The 19,758-nt window shown below is 45.9% G+C and overlaps 2 protein-coding genes across 3 annotated transcripts; one reads left to right on the top strand and one right to left on the bottom strand.

Annotated features, from left to right (window-relative positions):
• Nucleotides 1-3,892: 3,892 nt before the first annotated feature.
• On the bottom strand, nucleotides 3,893-9,062 carry entr1 (endosome associated trafficking regulator 1). Of its 2 annotated transcripts, none has more exons than XM_044112366.1 (9): nucleotides 8,867-9,062; nucleotides 8,546-8,748; nucleotides 7,654-7,763; nucleotides 6,681-6,762; nucleotides 6,472-6,545; nucleotides 6,294-6,405; nucleotides 6,158-6,220; nucleotides 4,888-5,027; nucleotides 3,893-4,378 (listed from the first exon to the last, which is right to left on the bottom strand). In XM_044112366.1, exons 1-9 carry the CDS (start codon nucleotides 8,907-8,909, stop codon nucleotides 4,276-4,278), a joined length of 930 nt encoding a protein of 309 aa, XP_043968301.1. In that variant the 5' UTR covers nucleotides 8,910-9,062; the 3' UTR covers nucleotides 3,893-4,275. The 2 variants fall into 2 exon arrangements, with proteins under 2 accessions (XP_043968301.1, XP_043968300.1); XM_044112365.1 differs by having other exon boundaries at nucleotides 4,236-4,605.
• A 45-nt stretch (nucleotides 9,063-9,107) lies between these two features.
• chek2 (checkpoint kinase 2) lies at nucleotides 9,108-16,857 on the top strand. Its single transcript, XM_044112344.1, has 15 exons — nucleotides 9,108-9,233; nucleotides 13,713-13,949; nucleotides 14,026-14,150; nucleotides 14,263-14,395; nucleotides 14,477-14,567; nucleotides 14,797-14,893; nucleotides 15,019-15,072; nucleotides 15,140-15,204; nucleotides 15,307-15,406; nucleotides 15,480-15,566; nucleotides 15,654-15,817; nucleotides 15,883-15,998; nucleotides 16,087-16,172; nucleotides 16,524-16,631; nucleotides 16,710-16,857. The coding sequence occupies exons 2-15, from the start codon at nucleotides 13,721-13,723 to the stop codon at nucleotides 16,806-16,808; spliced, it is 1,554 nt and encodes a 517-aa protein (XP_043968279.1). The 5' UTR covers nucleotides 9,108-9,233; nucleotides 13,713-13,720; the 3' UTR covers nucleotides 16,809-16,857.
• The last annotated feature ends 2,901 nt before the right edge of the window (nucleotides 16,858-19,758 follow it).

Below are 19,758 nucleotides of genomic sequence, written 5' to 3'. Positions count from 1 at the left end.
TGATGTATATTTGTCACCGTGTATTTTATTGCAGTGTTCACGGTGGTCTTGGGCATTTATGTGACAGAAAATTCATTTAATAAAACGTTTGAAACCATCATCAACCAGTGAGAAAACGTTGGGAGCAGCTATAGCAAGTTTCAGATGCAGAAAGCCATGTGTGTTCACACACACCTGCATGCAGCTCCTGGTTCCTCTCTGGTCTCACAGCAGGAACTGGTTCTGGTGGTTACACTGTTTTGGACTCGGAGGAAGTCGGGTTTTCTCTGGATCAATCTGCCTGCAGATTGGATCTGCTGACAATCTGGATCATTTGAAATCTTATTTTTATTTGTTGGTTGGTACTGTAACTTGTCTGTTGTGATGTTTTATTTTATTTACTTATTATTACTCTTATTACTTTTCTCTCTGTCTTGTCATAAACTTATTCTATTGGGTTATCATTTTTTATTAAAGCCGTTTTAAACCTGGTTTCACCAAAGTAGGACTGAAACTAATTGATTACTAATCAGTTCCATAGATTTAAAAAATATGAACACAGTTTCTGTTTTTATAAACTAAAGTCTGGAGCCGGAACCTTTGTGTTGTGTTTCTGGAATGCCTGTGAATCTGACGCACAGGCGACGGATGTCTGTATGAATGGATGTCGATGAAGGACGAACTGCTGGAGGCTCCATTCAAAACGATTTCAAACCAATTCATTTCAGAAGGTAAGAGAAGCTGCATGAATGATCAGGACTTCCTGAAACTCTGGAGAATGGAGCGGCTAACGCAACGCAACCTGATGGCTAACGCAACGCAACCTGATGGCTAACGCAACGCAACCTGATGGCTAACGCAACGCAACCTGATGGCTAACGCAACGCAACCTGATGGCTAACGCAGCGCGTTGCTCAGTCTGGTAGCTATAGATCTGTCATAGATCCTCTTTGCTCAGTAACTCTTTCAGTGAAACTCATTTTACAGATTAATGTTTTGTTAGCAGAGTCACTCTTTAGCACAGCGTTCAACGTGACATCATGAGACTCACACAGGTTGTGGCTTTCGTGTTGAACCTCCTTTGTTTGAAGGACACAAATGAACACGAGTGTCTTAAATTAGACAGGTCACGTGATGTGACACACAATAATCCAGTAATAATAAAAACAACAACAAATGAGAGCATAAAAACATTCATAATGTCAACACCCCCACTTGCTCACATTTGGGTAACTTCCTCTGACTCTGAATATTTCTACCAAAATACATTCATGTTACACCAAACATAAACATTTCATACTTCCTCAACTTAATCTTTGTTGCTGGTTTAGTTAGTACATCTGCAACCATTTCATTAGTTGGACAGTACTCTAGAATGACTTTTCCTTCATTTACAACTGATCTGACAAAATGATATTTAATATCAATATGTTTACATCTTTGTCTATACACAGGATTTTTGGCTAAGGATATGGTACCCTGGTTATCCTCATAAATCTTAGCTAAATAATCCTTACCGTCCATGTTGAACAACAGTTGTTTCAAGTATAAGCATTCCTGTACAGTAACAGCTAATGCCATGTACTCTGCTTCACATGTAGATAGAGATACTGTAGGCTGTCTTTTGGTCTTCCATGAGACCAACGGACCATCTCTATTTAGACTCATACAGTAACCTGTTGTACTTCTTCGATCTGTTACATCACCTGCCCCATCGGCATCACTGTATGCATATATAAGGTTCCCACAGGCACCCTTTCTAAAACATAGTACTTTATCTTGTGTGCCTCTTAGATACCTAAAAACATGCTTTACAGTTTTCCACTGTTCTGTGGTTGGGTTTGCAAAGTACTGTGACAGTTTACTTACAACATAGCTTAAATCTGGTCTTGTACATGTTGACAAATAGATTAAGCTTCCTACTGCCTCCCTGTATTTTCTGACATCATTCATTACTTCAGCATTATCAGCATAGTTAAGTTTCTGCTCACAAGGGGTAGTTCGTGGCTTACAGTTCAGCATGTCAAACTTTTCCAGTATTTTCTTCACATATTTTGACTGTGACATTTTAATACTTTCATCATCTTTTTCAAAGTCAATGCCAAGAAAATGTGTCAAATTTCGTAAGTCCTTCATCCTAAATTTGGAGTAAAGTTTTTCTTTTATATCACTAAGGATATTCGTATCACTGGCAGCAATAATCAAATCATCGACCCATATAATGATAAATACAATTTCAGTATCAGTAATCTATGTGTAAACACAATGATCAGCAGGGTTTTGAACAAACTTGATTTCACATAGATAGTCATGCAACATTCTGTTCCAGTTTCTGCTCGACTGTTTAAGTCCATAAAGAGATTTTTGCAGTTTATACACCAGTCTCTCATTTTCTTGAGATTCCTCCTTGTAGCCCTCTGGTTGTTCAATATAAAGTTCACATTCAATTGGGGCATGTAAATATGCTGTCTTTACATCCATCTGGTAAACAAACATGTTCTCCTGTGCCACCTTTTGCATCAACACTCTGATGCTTCTCATGCTAGCAGTTGGTGAAAATGTTTCATCATAGTTCATACTTTTCTTTTGACTGAATCCTCTAGCAACATATCTAGCTTTATATCTGTCTGAACAATCACTATTCTTTTTGATTGCATATACCCATTTACCACCCACTACAGTTTTACCCTCAGGTAAATTGGTCAGAGTAAAAGTAACATTGTCCTTTAATGATTGCATTTCCTCATCCATTGCTGTAACCCATTCTTTTGCATTTACAGATGTTACAGCTTCTTTGTAGGTTTGAGGTACTCCATTTAGTCTGTAACAATAATCAATGTTAGCTTTCTGTTCTTCATCATCAATGCCACATATATAGTCATCTAAATAACCTGGTTTCTTTCCTTCTCTGACAGGGTATCGCCTCTCAGGTTCTTCATGTCTTGTGTCACTGGTACTCTCCATTGGTTCTTCCTCTGTGCTAACTTTATGGTCAGAAACGTTTTCTGGATCAGCCTCTGAAGTTTTGGTTACTCTGGGATTAATTCTAATCTTACACAGCAGGTGTTCACTGTCTGTCGGGACATTTACCCGTTTCTTCATTGATCCTGGGCCCATAACCTGTTAGCAGAGTCACTCTGTAGCACAGCGTTCAACGTGACATCATGAGACTCACAGGTTGTGGCTTTCGTGTTGAACCTCCTTTGTTTGAAGGACACACCCTTTATTGAACACGAGTGTCTTAAATTAGACAGGTCACGTGATGTGACACAATAATCCAATAATGATAAAAACAACAACAAATGAGGGCATAAAAACATTCATAATGTCAACAGTTTTTATATATATTGTTTTATTTATTTTTTTTCCAAAGTGTTTTTGCGGCGCTAGTGGCTCATATTTTTGTGACAGTAGGCAGACAGGAAGGAGGGCGAGGAGAGGGAGGAAGACATGCGGCAAAGGTCGTCGGAACGGGAGTCGAACCCGCGACGTCTGCGTCGAGGACTGAGGCCTCCAAGCGTGGGGCGTGCTGACGCCCTGCGCCACCACAGCACACCCCAATGTTTTTATTTTTGATAATTCTGATTATTTTCTGCTTCCAGGAATTTCATTAACCAGCCAGATTAATCTGAACTGGTTTAATTTAAACCAGGTTAATCTCATGACCCAGTTGTCCAGCCCGGTGCAGATCGTCTTTGTTCTCATCAAGAGTGGCTCTGTGTTTCACCAACATGGGCAGCACCAGCTTTCATTTTCAAATATTTTTGTGCTGAGGACACGGAGCGTCCTGATTGGCTGAGGACACGGAGCGTCCTGATTGGCTGAGGACACGGAGCGTCCTGATTGGCTGAGGATCCGTTTCTGGTTGGTCAGGTTTAGATTTTCTTTCTGGAACAAATCAGCCTCTCTCCACTTTACTGAGATTCATTCAGGTTTTTATTTATTAAAATAGATCAGAAGGAACAGTTATCGATCCCGTAAGTTTACATCAAAGTCAAGGTCAAACCTTTAGCAAGGGGTCAGAGTTCAAACCAAACCTTTGTAACGAGAAATCATTATGTGGCTATCATTTTCTAAAATCTGGTCATTTTCTCAGAACCTGGAGGAGGACAGCTCAGCGCTGAAACCTCCAGATCTTCATCTTCATCTTCATCATCTCACAGAAATCAAAACAATAACAGTAAAAACTTGGAGTCCAGGAGGACAGATCTGAAGCTGAACCTCCTCCATCTTCCCTCTCTTCTTAAAGTAAATCCTCAGGGTGCTGACTCCACTGTTTCCATGGCAACTGCACCCTCAGGTGTCCTGCAGGTGTTCAGGCTGAACACTGGAAATCTTATCGATGGACTGCAGGAGCTGAGAGACTAAACGGAGAGTCTCTGCTTCCTCCATCAGCTGCCTGCACACACACACAGAAAGGTGAAAGGTCAGTGAGAGCTCGGCTCCAACTGGTGGAAAGTGGAGTGCAGTAGAGAGTGAGCTCCAGAAAACCCCTGAGCTGCTGTGGTCACATGACTTGAAGCAGCCAATGGCAGCTCAGCTCCGGCCTCTGGGACCTGAACATCTGGAGAGGCTGAGAGCATCTGGAACTTGGACTTGTCACTCCAGAAGCTTCCAGAGGGGGAGCTAGAGAGCAACTCAGAGTGGCAGAGGAAGAACGTCACTTTAGGTCATCTGGGACCAGGAAGTGTTATGATCATTTAGAATGATTTTTCATGAGCCCTAACCCCAACATGGTACACATGCTCAGTGCACTTTAAGTATGGCGGAATGACAGACGCTGCCAATACTAATGGTAGCATTAGCATGGTAGCATTTGTACTGGCAATGACATGGATTGTTTTGATTAAACATGACTCAAATTGAGCCCCGCTGGCTCCACCCGCTCAGTGTCCTGCAGATACTGACCTGACGGAGGAGTGGGCGTGGCTTGCTGACTTGCTCAGGTACTCAGCCGCCACCTGAGCGTTTTGTCTCATCGTCATGACGACCTCAGATTCAGCAGCCTTCAGACGGTTGTTTTCTGATCGCAGAGCTTCTGCCTCCAACTACACATACACACACACACTGCTGTCAGGCCGGATCAGGCGTTTCTGTCCAGGTTCTGCTGGTTGAACCTGAACGGGTCAGCACCTTTGGTCCAGTTAGATCAGTGAGGAACTCTTCAGCAGTTCCTCTGGAGGAACCATTCCCGGCTTAACAGAAAGATCCTGGACGAGCCCCCAGTTGTTCCTCAACCCTGTAGAGCAGTGGAGCCCAAAGTGGGTCCTTTGGTCCGGCCTCCTGCATGTTTTAGTCTCTCCCTGGTTTAATGCACCTGGATCCAATGATGGATCATTAGAGGCCTAAGAAGAACTTAGGCCTCTAATGATCCATGTGTGTTAGAGGCCTAAGTTCTTCTTAGGCCTCTAACACACACAAATTGTCGTGGAAAAAAATCTATTTCCAAGCACTGTACAGGTGAAATCACTCACTCAGGTTTATTCTTATATTGTGCATCTAACAGCCAGTTAATGGGGAGTTCATATAGAATAATAATTTAGAGTAAAAATGTATAAATATGCTTCATTTAATTTTAAGAAATTCATGATGATTATATTTTCTAGAATGTACAACTTAGTTAATGTTAAAAGGATGCTTTTATTGTAAAAAGTAATTTTTGCTTCCACTACGTAATGCGTAACATTAATATTGCCCGTATGCACGTTTGAGTTCAGATTGCAGTTGGATACGGTGGAAGCAGCACAATTTTTTGACCGATCTGTACCGAGCCTTTCATTTTTTCTGTAAGTGTACTTTTTTGAGTTCTTTAAGTAAACATCATAAAAGAAGACTTGGTTTCAGTCGAGAGATTCAAATATTGGTTGTTAGACAAACTGCAAAGGTGGTACAACGAACTTTTGGGACGCAGAGTGCCACTACAGTTCACAATACAGAGAGTTTGTAGGACAATCAGTAATGAAGCAGGTCTGGATGAAAAGCTCACTAAGCTCCGTCAGCTCATATTCTGTCCCTGCTTGGTACCAGGGAGGGAATAAAACATGCAGGATGCCGGACCAAAGGACCCACTTTGGGGACCGCTGAACTAGAGGCTCCATTTGGGTTTCCTGTGTAGCGCTTGTGTGTGTGTGTGTGTGTGTGTTGGTAAGGACCAACACACACCTGGATCCAGGTTTACCTGCAGCTGCTGAAGCTCTGCCTTCAGTCTGGAAACACTGCTCTCAGCTTTCACTGCTCGCCTCTGTAACACACACACACACACACACCTGTCAGTTCAGGTGTGAACCGATTTTCCTCCTTCTCATCCTCCTCACCTTCATCAGCTGCAGGTTCTGCTCCACTGACTGCACCATGCTCTCCAGGTCCTGCGCCTCCTGCTCCTCCTGGCGCCTCCTCTGCTGCAGCTCCTCCGAGAGCCGCCTCGCCCTGCAGCAAGGCATGCTGGGTAAACAGGCCGCCATGCCACACTGTGATTGGTCGGTCGCCACTCACCTGGACTGGTGGAGGTCAGCTCTCCTCTGCAGCTCCCTGACACTCCGCTTCAGCGCCGAGTTTTCCTCCCTCATCTGGACCAGAACCAGAACTCAAATCTTTTAGTGTAGTTACAAAAAATCCTTAAGTATTTTGGTGTTTCAGTAGAGATGGATCCGGTTCTGATTCTGGTTCAGAAGCGGCTCCAGACGTCTAGCTATGCTTTCTACCTGTTGGATCAGGCTCCGCCCCCTGCTGGCGTCCGATTGGCTGAGGGGCATCTCGTCTCCTCCTTCAGGGTTGGAGGAGAACCTGGAGGACAGGAGTCAGCTGTTACCATGGACACCCACAGGTGAGCCAGGTCATCACTCCCCAGCAGCTGTACCAGGCCAGAACCTTCAGAACCATCTCAGGTTCTACTGGGTCCATTCTGGAACTAGAAGCTCCACCAATCCTCTGGTCTCTCGTATGAAACCTGTGTGTGTTTTTTATGACGTAATTGTGCAGTTTCATGTCCTTTATTTGTGTTTGCAGATAACCCCACACACACACACACACCCACACACACACACCCACACACACACACATGAGACATCAATAAACCTTCTAAGCTGCACCGTTGGAGTCGTCTTATTCCTTCTGACCGAGGAAGATTTGATTGATGAGAGATCTAGAATTAGCGCCTGTCAGACGCTCACAGTTTTCTACACTGCTGTATGACGACTTTATTAAATGAGCCACAATGTGTCACCGAACTGAACAGGTCATTGAAATGATAGGAAATGATTAATATACAGTAATATTACACAGCTATTACAACTTCAGTCCCACATAGTATCGCTAACATCTATTTAGCAAAGTTTAATAAAATAGAGAGTGTAATTAAACTAAATTATTTTAAAATATAGGGACAAAATAGCCCATAAAACAACGTATTTTGTCCTAATTAACAATAACTTGTTTACAGTAACAACTTTGTAGACAGCAAACTAAAGCCATTTATAAAATCAAATTGACCAAAATCTGTGATGAAATAAAACCCATGAAACAAAACTTCCACAGTGGGTTAGGGTATCCCTATGTGACGCAGCATTGATGTGAGCATTACCACAAGGTAGGACGGATGGACGGGCAGCACAGGTAAACAGAACACCTGGTCCAGGAGTCAGAACCGACCTTTGACCCTGAGAGGGCACAACCCACCTTGTCTCCTCTCCTCCATCGTCTTCATCTGCATCCTCTTCCTTCTCGTTAGCGCAGAGGGAGGAGCCACTGTCCACCAATGGCTGGAAGCTCCGCCCCAAAGCCTCCTTCTAATTGGACACAGAATATAACAGCTGCAATTGCAGCCATGGCCAGCAGGTGGCAGCAGAGACACAAAGCTTCACTGGAACTGCTCTGTCAGCGTCACGTAGGTGTTTCCTACAGGTGTGAGCTAAAGCTGACCCCAACCCAAATCTGGGTCAAAGGTCGCCGTACCTGACTCTGAGGCATTAATCAATGAATCTGCCATAAAAACGGGAGCAGGTCCAAAATGTTCCTGTTAAAGAACCTGAAGGTTTAGAGTTACAACAGCAGGAAAATATATCTGGAAAATATCCAGAAAATTGTTCAGTAACACAGAAAATATTTATAAAATGACTCATAAATAAATCATATCTGATTATATCAGGAGTCGTCTCACTGAACCACAGACTCCACGAGGAAGATCGTCACTTCTTCTGCTTCTTTTTCAGGAATTTTCTGGTAAAATTTTCCTGCATTTTTTCCCCAAAACGTTTTCCATAACTTTTTTCTCATTTATGTAAAAATGTTGGATTCTAATAAACCAATTCTATTATCAAACTCATTTTATCAGTCTAAAAACATCAAACATCACAAACCTTGCTTTTAATTTGAACAATCAATTAAAATGGGTAATAATAATAATAATAATAATAATAATAATAATAATAATAATAATAATAATAATAATAATAATAATAATAATAATAATAATAATAATAATAATAATAATAATAATAATAATAATAATAATAATAATAATAATAATAGAACATTTCCATCATCAGGTCCAGCTTCTGCTGGTTCATACCGTTCTGTGTGTCTGGTCCTGGTCCTGGTTCTGGTCCTGGTCCTGGTTCTGGTCCTGGTCCTGGTCCTGGTTCTGGTCCTGGTCCTGGTTCTGGTCCTGGTCCTGGTTCTGGTCCTGGTCCTGGTCCTGGTCCTGGTTCTTCCAGCGCAGAAACGCTTTGAAGGAGAACGGGTTCAGCCCATCCTGGACCTCCTCTTCCTCATCTGCAGAGAGGAGAAGCTGAAACGGAATCGGTTCTGATCCAAACAGAGATCATCTCTGGTTTGGATCAGAACCAGAACCAGGCAGTCGAACTGTTCCGGAGGGAACCGCAGGACTCACCGTCAGTAATGATCAGGGATTTCCCGCCCCTCTGTCCGGACATGACGAACCAGCCCGGCTCGGCTCGGCTCGGCTCGGTTCGGCTGTCACCTCTCGCTTATCGATCTCTCATGGATCATTTTAATGATCAGACGGTCTCAGAAGAACCCTACCAGAATCGGAAAAACACGTCCGCTTCAACCGCAGTTTCCACGTGACCGTAGTTTCAGCTTCCTATTGGCTCTAACAGTCACGTGACGTGAAGAGGGGAGGAAAAAAAACAAGGAAGCAGATTGTTCCGGTGAGCCACCTCCACATGCGTTGGGTAGTTGTGGAACTGCAAATATTCCCTGGAGAACTGGACCCGAACTAGAGCCCAACTCAAGAGGTGAGTGCGGCTCCTGTATGTTGCTCCTGTTATTTCTGGTTCCGATACCGGTCAGACGGCTACTTTTAGAGTTTCAACCATCCCGAACTCCCTTAGAAAATCCTCTAAAATAAGGTGATCTTATTGCTGTGCTTCTACGGTTGCTGGGACAGATATTCTGAGAGGTTCTGTTCCCTGGTGGACCTAGTAAGGTACACCTTTCGCCGAACCGAAGACAGAAGCATCATGCATGTGAACCTGATATATGTGGCGGTTCTGGTAACTGATAACTGAACCACAGTAAAATCAAACAGTTTCTAAATGGGACTCGGTGCTGAGAGATTCTTTAGCATGATGCTAGAGTCTTCCATCCTTTTGGTGGGAACGTCATGGATAGACCGATTTTCTAAAATATGATAAATAATAAAACTATACTATACTTTCTGAATGTATACTATTATTCCAGTTGCTAACCTTAACCCTAAGCAACTGTGCCTAAAGAAGACTTAGACTTAGACTGACTTTTATTGTCATTTTGTATGCACAGGGGTGTATACAGAACGAAATTTCGTTGCATACGGCTCAGGACAATGTTTTGAGGTTTCAATGTTATTTGGTTACTCCAGAATAAATAAAATACAATATTAAATATAAATATAAAGTGCAGGAATGACAGTAAAATAGAAGTTATTTAGCTATGTACATGAAGTGGAGACCAGTTATTTCGAGTGCAGTCCAGTTAAGAGTTCAGCAGTCTGATGGCAAGTGGGAAAAAGCTGTTCCAGAACCTGGTGGACCTGAAGCTGTTCCAGAACCTGGTGGACCTGAAGCTGTTCCAGAACCTGGTGGACCTGCACCGGATGCTGCAGAACCTCTTTCCAGAGGGCAGCAGGGAGAACAGTCCATGGTGGGGGTGTGAAGGGTCACGGACGATGTTTCTGCCTCGGGACACGCAGCGCTGGGATGAAATGTCCTGCATGGAGAGAAGGGGAACCCCGATGATCCTCTCTGCTGTTCACACCACTCTCCTCACGTTCTTCCAGTGGGAGGCGCTGCAGCCTCCACACCACACAGAGAGGCAGCTGGTCAGAATGCTCTCTATGGTGCTTCTGTAGAACGTCTAGAGGATGGGCGGGGGCAGGTGTGCTCTCCTCATCCTCGGCAGGAAATACAAGCATTTCTGTGCCCTCTTGACCAGAGTCGTGGTGTTCACAGTCCAGGTGAGGTCGTCTGTGATGTGCACCCCCAGGAATTTGGTGCTGCTGACCACCTCCACAGCCGAGCTGTTGATGAGCAGTGGAGCGTGGCTGGGCCGGTTCTTCCTGAAGTCGACAATCATCTCCTTTGTCTTGTCAACGTTCAGGATCAGGCTGTTGTCTCTGCACCAGTCCACCAGCTGCTCCACCTCCTCTCTGTAGTCCAGATCGTTGTCGTCTCTGATGAGGCCCACCACCGTTGTGTCGTCCGCGAACTTCCCGATGTGATTGGTGGCGAACCTGGGGGCGCAGTCGTGTGTCATCAGAGTGAACAGCAGAGGGCTCAGGACGCAGCCCTGAGGGGAGCCTGTGCTGAGGGTGATGACATCGGAAGTGTGTTGTCCGATCCGGACTGACTGAGGTCTGTCGGTGAGGAAGTCTAGTAGCCAGTTTCGCAGGGGGGTGCTGAAGCCCAGGTGTCCCAGTTTTCCTGCCAGAAGTTGTGGGATGATTGTGTTGAACGCTGAGCTGAAGTCCAGGAACAACATCCGCACATGAGTGTTCTTCTCCTCCAGGTGAGCCAGGCTCAGGTGTAGGGCGGAGGAGACGGCGTCCTCAGTGGAGCGGTTTGGGCGGTTGGCAAACTGGAACGGGTTGAATGTGGAGGGGAGTCTGGAGACGATGTGTTCTTTTACCAGCCTTTCAAAGCACTTCATCATGATGGGAGTCAGTGGCACAGGCCGGTAATCGTTGAAAGAGGTGACTTGAGGTTTCTTTGGCACCGGAATGATGGAGGCAGTTTTGAGACAGGCTGGCACTGTGGCTTGGTCCAGTGAGGTGTTAAAAATGTCTGTTAGGACACCTGCACATTCCCTGAACACCCGCCCAGGTATGTTGTCGGGGCCCGGGGCCTTCTGTGGGTTGACTCTTTTCAGAGTCTTCAACACATCGGCTGTGTCCAGGCAGAGTGCCTCCTCTTCCTGGTGGGGAACAGTTTTCTTTGCCGGAGTACTGTTCAGTGCCTCGAACCTCCCAAAGAAGTTATTGAGTCCACTGAGAAAGACAGCATCAACTTCGCCCACTGGAGGGGAGGATGGATTGTAATCTGTGATGGCCCGTATGCCTTGCCACATACTCCTGGTGTTGCTGGTGTCGTGGAAAAACTCCTGTATTTTCTGACTGTGGGTACGCTTTGCTAACCTGATAGCACGGTTCAAGTTGGCTCTCGCTGTCCTCAGTGCCTCCTTGTCACCAGACTTGAACGCTGAGTTCCGTGCTTTTAGCATTTCCCGTACCTCCTTAGTCATCCAGGGTTGTTGGTTGGCCCGGGTGATGATGTTCTTAGTGATGCTGACGTCCTCTGTGCACTTATTGATGCAGGCTGACACAGTCATGGCGTACTCATCGATGTTGATCTGGTCGTTGTAAGTGGCTGCTTCCTTGAACATCTCCCAGTCAGAGCACTCAAAGCAGTCCTGGAGAGCCTCCATGGCCCCCTCAGTCCACACCCTCACCTGTTTCACTGTAGATTTTGTTCTGATCAGCAGGGGCTTGTATGCAGGAATTAGCATGACAGATATGTGGTCTGAAGAGCCAAGGTGGGGGCGGGGGGCAGCTCTGAATGCTTCTTTGATGTTGGTGTAGGCCTGGTCTAGAGTATTCCCTCCCCTGGTTGGAAAATCCACATACTGGTTGAAATGAGGGAGAACAGTCTTCATGTTGGCCTGATTAAAATCCCCAGCAATGATGAAAACGCCCTCTGTGTGTGAGGATTGCAACTCACTGATGGTCCGGTAGAGAACAGTCATAGCCTCTTTAGTGTTAGGGGGCACATACACAGCAGTGATGCTAACAACAGTAAACTCCCTGGGCAGGTAGAATGGTCTGCAGTTAACAGTCAGAAGTTGCTTTGGCATTGTTCCGTCTAAGTAACGTTAGGCAGAAACACTGAATCCACGTTGAAGCCTGACATTGAAATTACTTACATGTTGAATGAATGTTTTAACCGTAACTGACACCTTTAATGTGATTCAACCATCATCTGAATGTGGATCTACATGGACATTTGGGTTGACTTTACATTGAATGAAAGCTAAGGAATCAATGTTGATTCATGTACATTGTTGCTCTGATAGGCCTACATCATTACATACCAGTAAAACTTTCTTCACTGGTGTTAAACACTCTGTATTGTTGGCATATGATGGGTACATGGTGTTCATAATTATCTTTCTTTACCATATTTCCAAAAATGTGTGTATACAAGTGTAACGGATGGCATCAATAAGTCTCCAGAATTCACTCAGTCAGGATATATATATATATATATATATATATATATATATATATATATATATATATATATATATATATATATATATATTTTATTCTGGGAAAGAAGAGAAAATAAATCAAAACCTCTTCAACTCTCTCTCCCTCTCTCTGCAGTCCTAAACGTAAAAATAAAACAACGTTCAACTCAGCTGTGCTGAACTAGCACTGGCTGTTCACACCAAAATAAAAAGAAAAGGAAATTATAATAAAACTGTTTGTTGTTTTTTTTTTTAAATCCACAATGACGGTCAAAACTGCAAAATAACAAACTAACAAACAATAATAAACAACATATGATAGAAACCTCTACATGAACTTCCATAGATAAAACCAAGCAGCAGCAAACTTTCCTCTGACTTCCCACTGCAGCGGGAACAAGCTGTGGGGAAAAGGGGGGCGGAGCTACAGGGCTGGAACCAACTACGGAAGCCCAGGAGACACAAATGAGACGGAGTGCAGAAGAGCTTAAAAAATTATAACATGACATTATTATTACATTTTATTTAAGAAATCAGGGATAGATCTGTAAATATATTTGACTCCTTTTGACTGTCAGAAGATCAGTCCATGAAGAACAGTTTCCATGAGGTTCAGCCTTGTATTGTATGAACCAGGGAACAGGATGAGTTGGGGGAACCCAAGTTTGACTCACTTTGGTTCCTTGGTGCTTTCGTCCCACTCCGGTGCGTAACGCCTAAAACTGGCATTCCCTGCGGGGGCAGAGAACCAGGACCAGGGTATCAGACGTTGGTATTTCAATCATCTGAATTGGACCACAAAGCAACATTGACTCAATGAATCTTTGAACATTGAACGTTCTTGAAATGGAGGTTGTTTGATGGTTGATCCAGACCTTCCTGACCAGAATGTACCATGGAGTGTCCATCTGCTGTCCATCTTGTTTAGACAAAGACTTCAAACCTTCAATGTTTATTACAGGAAGTCTTTAAACAACTGTTTCGTTCTGCAGGCGTCAGAATGTCTGCAGAGAGCTCAGCTGAGGGGGAGCCGTCCCAAAACCGGCCCCCGTCCCAGCAGGGGTCCGGTTCGTCCAGCGGTCCCGCCTCGGCCAGCCAGTCGTCCAGTGGCTCAGGGACGCTGAGCAGTGTGGACACGCTCCCCGTCACGCTGCCGTCTGTCCCGGAGGAGGCGGAGCTTCAGCCCTGGGGCCGGTTGCTCCCCATGGCCCCGGGTTTCCGGAGCCACGGTAACCCACTGTCCTCTTCTCCGCCGGGCCGGAACCGGGCCGGAGCTAGAATTCACCCGCCTCTCTGTGCTTCCAGACTGCGTGGAGGACCGGTACCTGTTTGGACGGGATGCCGCCTGCGACTACGTCCTGGACGACCCGGAGGACAGGAAGTCCAAGAGGTTCAGGATCTACAGCAAGAAGCACTTCAGAATCTACAGGGTGGGAACCGGGCCGCTGGTTCCGGTGGTTCAGCAGGAAACATGTCTTTCCTGCGACTGGTTTAGTCTGACTTGTTCTCCTTTTGTCCCCCACCCGTCCCCTCCGGCCCCAGGAGGGCTCGGAGGTCTTCGTAGAGGACTATAGCAACAACGGGACGTTTGTGGACGGGGTGAAGGTCGGTCAGAACAAGAAGCTGCCTCTAACCAATAATGCCGTCCTTTCTCTGGCTGAGCAGCGCAACCGAGGTGACGCACCTGAATCACATGACCATTCACCTGGTCTTCCTGCCTCAGTCTGACTGACCGCGTGTCCTCTGTACCCTGCAGTGTTCGTCTTCATCGACCTGATGTCCGACTATCAGTCCAGTTTACCCAGAGCTCTGCAGGACAAATATGTGCTGACCCGACGGATCGGAACGTGAGTCTGCTAGAGCTCCACTTCCTGTCTCTGGCTCCATCCGGAGCTCCACTTCCTGTCTCTGACCCAATCTCTGCTCCACGTCTTGCTGTTTCACATTCTGTTGGGATTTGGAAGATGGTTTGAAATCTCCAGTGTGAATCTCAGTTCATGAGAAGCTGAAGGTTCTGGAGGCTCTAACCGGTTCTGCAGCATTAGCCGGGTCCGTTAACCCCCCGCTGTGTTACAGGGGCGTCTGCGGCGAGGTGCGGCTGGCCTTTGAACGCTCCACCTGCAGGAAGTTTGCCGTTAAGATCATCAACAAGAAGAACTTCCAGTCTGAGGGGGTGGGTCTGCGATCTGATTGGCTCTCAGGTCTCCTTCCTGTCTCTGCTCGCCTCAGGACTACAAACATGGCGGCACGAACATTGTGGTGAACGTGTTTCCCGTTTGCTTTATCGTCCAATCACAGACAGCGAAACGGAACGCAGAGACGGAGATTGAGATCCTGCAGAGGGTCGATCATGTGAGTAAAACCAACGAAGAAGAAGAGTCACGTCTCACCTGTCCTGACAGACGTCTGCCTCCTGCAGCCGTGTCTCATAAAGACGGAGGACTTCTACCAGACGGAGGACAGCTACTACATCGTCCTGGAGCTGTGAGTCCCACCACAGCCTTGGTTACTGTGGCCCCCCCTCTTATATCTGGCCCTGCCCCATTATCTATAACTCCGCCCCCTGTATCTGGCTCCGCCCCCCAGCATGGAGGGCGGGGAGCTCTTCCACAGAGTGAAGTCTCAGCAGCAGCTCGATGAAGGCGTGGCCAAGCTTTACTTCTATCAAATGCTCTGCGCTGTGCAGGTGAGGCCTGCTGCTGTTGCCATGGTAACCAACACTGCCAGGTAACTGTGTGTGTGTGTGTGTGTGTGTGTAGTATCTCCACAGGAATGGGATAATCCACAGAGATCTGAAGCCAGAGAACATTCTCCTGTCCTCCAGTGAGGACGAATGTCTCATCAAGGTAAGTCCACCGTCCTCGTCCTGCTAGAGGGCGTCCTCTTTGCCCTCCTGTGACTCCGCCCTCCGGTGGCTCCGCCCCCTTGTGAAGGTGACAGATTTCAACCAATCCAGGATCCTGGAGGAGGCGGCCCTGATGCGGACCCTGTGTGGGACTCCGTCCTACCTGGCCCCTGAAGTCTTCACCCACGCCTCCAGCACCGGTTACGGCCTGGCGGTGGACGCCTGGAGCCTGGGCGTGCTTCTGTTTGTCTGGTAGGCTCAGCCCCCATCGCCGCCGTGCCGGCTGTGTCCCCGGTCTAACCCGGTGTTTCTGGCAGCCTCAGCGGCTACACGCCGTTCCACGAGAGCTTTGGCGAGCGCTCGGTGACGGAGCAGATCATCCGCGGGGAATTCACCATGGTTCCGTCCAAGTGGAGGCATGTCTCCAACCAAGGTAACCATGGTAACCAGGGGAGGGTGCGGTTTCCTGTCGGGGTGAGGCAACCCGGGAGCTGACGCTGAGACGGCTACTGATGTTTCAGCCAAAGACATGGTGAGGAAGCTGCTGGTGGTCGACCCCACGCTGAGGATGACTGTGGATGAGGCTCTGCAGCACCCCTGGCTGCAGGTAGGAGAACTGCACCAACTTTATCACCACACATACTCTGATGGGAGAGGATATGTTGGGTTTTTTTAAATGTACTGATGTGTTAAAACGTTTGTTGGTCATTTTTGTGGATGTTAGTTGTATGTAAGGTTTAAGTATTTTGTTTTATGCTGGTTAAATAGAGTAAAAACATAGAAACTTCTTCCTGTAGTGAATGTCTGTAGAACCCTGAGTCACTTCTAGTCAAAACCAAAAGCTCCTAATTCCTCCTTTTCATCATGGGAGGTGTAGTCAGCAGCAGGGCATGATGGGAGGTGTAGTCAGCAGCAGGGCATGATGGGAGGTGTAGTCAGCAGCTCTCCTGTGCTCCAGGACCAGCCGATGCTGCAGACGGCTCACAGGCTCATGAAGCCGGCAGGAGGAAGAGGAGATGTTGATGCTGCTGATGAAGACGATGCTCCATCTGCTGCCGTTTCCACGGTAACCACACATGACCACACTACTTCGTGCAACACGAAGCCCCGCCCCTTACAGCAGCCCGGCTCCTCCCCCCCGCAGGAAGCGAATTCATCCTCAGCAGGAAGTGTAAATAGGAAACGAGGAAGAGGAGAAGAGGAAGAGGAGCATCTTCATCATCCTGCAAAGAGGAAGTTCTAGTGCTGTAGAACCTGTCCGGTTCCGGAGCAATAAATGGAACCATAAAAAACCATCTGTAGTGTTTTTATTTAAAACATAAAATCATTGAAGGAAACCAGGATCAGAACCAGGACGGGTCTGAACTGATTGGATTTGGTTCTAAGGATCAGTCCGGTCCGGTCTTCAGAACCAGAGAACATTTAATCCAGTTTATTTATAAATTAACATAAATGATTTCTATTCAAACCTTTAAATTATCAAAGAAACTAGTTATTGGAACCCGGTCCAGTCAGAACCGGGTCAGGACCAGGTCCAGTCAGAACGCCACTGCAGTTTCAGGGGAAGAATCAGAACCACAGATGGATAAAATAATCATCTTTACTCATCAGAACCGGGCCAGGGTTAGGGTAAAGAGTTAGTTTCTCTTTACTGACGAGGAGAAACGGACAGAGATGTGTTTCAGTTACACTGCAGCTCTAAAGAATCACAGCTGCAGGGTGAGTCAGGGTCACATCTCATCTGGACCAGATGTAGCATCTTCACTGGACACTGCTTTGGCCTTGTTCTAACGAGGGCAGGAGGTTCCAGCCAAGTGTTTATCTGTTGGACCCGGCCAGAACCGCCACCTACTGCAATGTACTCAACTCTACTTCTCCTTTCAGTGGCCTCCTTAAATATAATGATTAGTATTTATATAGGTCATTATTTTAATTCTTTAACTGGTGGCGGCATCTGGGAGACGCAGATGTTTCTGTGGGCGTGGCTTTTTAGGACCCCTTTACCGAACCAGGAAGTAAACAATGCCATAAGCTTGAAAAAGCATTTTTGCAAAAATGCTATCCGACTCCATAAGACATCAGGAATAACTAATTAGAAACACTTTTATTGGTCTAACATGGTATGTTGCCTTTTTTTACATTAATCTGCAAAATCACCATCCATCCATTTTCTGTTCACCCTAATGGGGTCAGGAGGGTTGCTGGTTCCTCTCCAGCTGCGTTCCGGGTGAGAGGCGGGGTCACGGGGTCACCCTGGACAGGTCGCCAGTCTGTCGCAGGGCAACACAGAGACACACAACCATTCACACACACACTCACACCTAGACCAATAAACCTGACAGTCATGTTTTTGGACTGTGGGAGGAAGCCGGAGAACCCGGAGAGAACCCACCATGCACAGGGAGAACATGCAAACTCCATGCAGAAAGACCCCGGGCCGGGAATCGAACCCAGGACCTTCTTGCTGCAAGGCAACAGCTCTACCCACTGCACCACTGTGCAGAGACGGCGACACCATGAAAAAACAGGACATTTCTTCACTTTCTAAAAATATCCCGGGACAGGATGTGAAAGACGGACGTTTGGTCACCCTACTTAAAGCGCAAAGAGTCCGTTAGATCAGAATCAATAACAGGTGATTATTGGACTTCAATCAGCTGATATAGTTTAGTCCAGTGGTCCAACCACCGGGCCGACGTTCCGTGGACCAATTGGTACCGGGCCGCGAAGGAAATAATTAAATATGTCCGTTCTATATATTGAGTCTGGAGGAGCTTTTATTTTGAAAATCCTAAACAGGATGCTGTCGGTTGCAGCAGAATGAGTAAGAAAGAACGGGATCGGTCTCGATCCTTACAACCCCCCTTACGAAGTGTTGACCGGTCCGCTGTACTGAAAAGGTTAGTGACCACTGGTTTAGTGGATAGAGCAGCGCTCTGAACTCAGTGACCGCTGGTTCGAGTTCAGTCAGAGATGTAGTCTGATTCACTATTTGGACCAGTTTATTTGATTGTCTAAATAAACAGGTTTACCAGGCGTCTCTTTTTGCAGATGATGTTGTTCTATTTTTAGCAAATCTGAAAGAATCTATTCAGGCTGGTGAATTCTCAGGTTACAAAGTTAACCAAAATAAAAGCTTATTACAGCTTAACAGAAATAACCCCCCAATAAAAACACAATTTGCTTATAACTATGAGGGCTTTACCTACCTAGGAATTAATATTGACCCAGATCTAGAGAAAACAGTCTCTACAAACTATGATCCTTTAATACAGAAAATATTAGACTCCCTAGATCACGGGTGTCAAACTCCAGTCCTCCAGTCGCTGTCCTGCAGTTTTTAGATGTGCCACAGGTACAAAACGCTGGAATGAAACGGCTTAATCACCTCCTCCTTGTGTAGATCAGTTCTCCAGAGCCTTGCTAAGGACCTAATTATTCTGTTCAGGTGGGGCAGCAGAGGCACATCTACAGGTTGCAGGACAACGGCCCTTGAGGACTGGAGTTTGACACCCCTGCCCTAGATAGATGGAACAAGATGCCAATTTCAATGATTGGTCGTATTAATGTCACTAAAATGTCCATTCTCCCGAAGTTCTTATACCTTTTTCAATCCATCCCCTTACACATCCCAGCTTCCTTCTTTTCTTCGATAGATAAAGCCTTTACCAAATTTATATGGAACAATAAACGCCCCAGATTGCGACTCTCCTTTCTTTATCTGCCCTGTGAACGAGGTGGGCTTAGAGTGAAATGAAGAGCAAATGTTTCCAAAACAGTTAAAGACTTGTTGGTTAGTTCATTTGTTCCCATGTTATAGAGAGGAACAGATTATTTCAGGCAGCTGAAATATCATTTCTCTCCTCTCCCATAACTTTGGGGAATAAAGAGCAACTGTTTCCAAATTCTCAAACATTGTTATGTGACAGCATGTAGTAGAAATGTCCTTAATCCAGTAATCTGTCATATTTTACATTAGAACAGGATTTACCAAAAAGTCTAAACTCTTTTCAGGAAGTCTTCATTTTTGTGTCCTATCAGCCGTTTCCATCCTGTTATATCAGCAATGAAACATTATAAATACACACACCGTGTTGGAAACCTGAGTTTGGTGACTTTAATCTGTCCGGCTTGAGTGGCAAAAGTTGAAGAAATGCCGATTCTTTTGCCGTTGAAAATAACACAAAACCGCG

The sequence above is a fragment of the Gambusia affinis genome, linkage group LG03 (assembly GCF_019740435.1).
Source record: "Gambusia affinis linkage group LG03, SWU_Gaff_1.0, whole genome shotgun sequence".
In the NCBI taxonomy this organism is placed as follows: Eukaryota; Metazoa; Chordata; class Actinopteri; order Cyprinodontiformes; family Poeciliidae; genus Gambusia; species Gambusia affinis.
This window is presented reverse-complemented; position numbering and strand designations above follow the sequence as displayed.